Source organism: Etheostoma cragini, chromosome 14 (assembly GCF_013103735.1).
Source record: "Etheostoma cragini isolate CJK2018 chromosome 14, CSU_Ecrag_1.0, whole genome shotgun sequence".
Lineage (NCBI taxonomy): Eukaryota > Metazoa > Chordata > Actinopteri > Perciformes > Percidae > Etheostoma > Etheostoma cragini.
Window position 1 is genome coordinate 2,736,552 of NC_048420.1, and position 626 is coordinate 2,737,177.

General features: G+C 36.7%; 1 protein-coding gene across 1 annotated transcript in view; it reads right to left on the bottom strand.

Annotated features, from left to right (window-relative positions):
- Nucleotides 1–263: 263 nt before the first annotated feature.
- irx1b (iroquois homeobox 1b) overlaps nucleotides 264–626 on the bottom strand; it is a 3,983-nt gene continuing 3,620 nt past the window's right edge. The window contains exon 5 of the mRNA XM_034892719.1: nucleotides 264–607. Coding sequence (XP_034748610.1) covers nucleotides 559–607 — 49 coding nt within the window. The 3' untranslated portion in view covers nucleotides 264–558. The remainder of the gene's footprint in view (nucleotides 608–626) is intronic.

The window sequence follows — 626 nt, forward strand, 5'->3', positions numbered from 1 at the left end:
TGTGACTTCACCCTTAATTTCAGGATCATAGAGGACATTTCTGTTATGGGATTCATTCTAATGTGCACATGAAACTGATATTGGTCAGATAAAACAATATACTGTGATCTAACACTATAAAAATCTCAATTTCTGAAAATTAGGAGTTGGGCACTTGCTTTAGGGAGTTGAAGTCACCTCTATGTCCCCGTTGCTCTCTGGATTTTCTTGACATTTTTGACTGAACATGAGCAATTTTTCTCCAGTGAAGAACTCTCCAATAATAAATGACTATAATGACATTTATTAAGTTCCCAAAAAAATATATTCTTTAAAGACAAATTCATATCCTGTATTTACAATTATTCAAGGTTTCCATTGACAACAGAGGAGGCAAGGAAGAAACATAGGACATAAAGAGAGAGATACAATACAAATCTGTGACAAAAACAACCATCTCTTTTGCATGTAGAAGCTAAACAGCAATACTAGGACAGGTCGCACCGTCAGAAAAAATAGCCTTCGTTAAACTGTTCTCCGTTAAATAAAGTTATTCCTTTCTGTTTTTCTTTTGTCTTCTCATAATGTCGTGGTCAGAACTCGCTGTGGTGCTGTCCCATGGTGAGGTCTAAAGTGAGGGGGGGGGG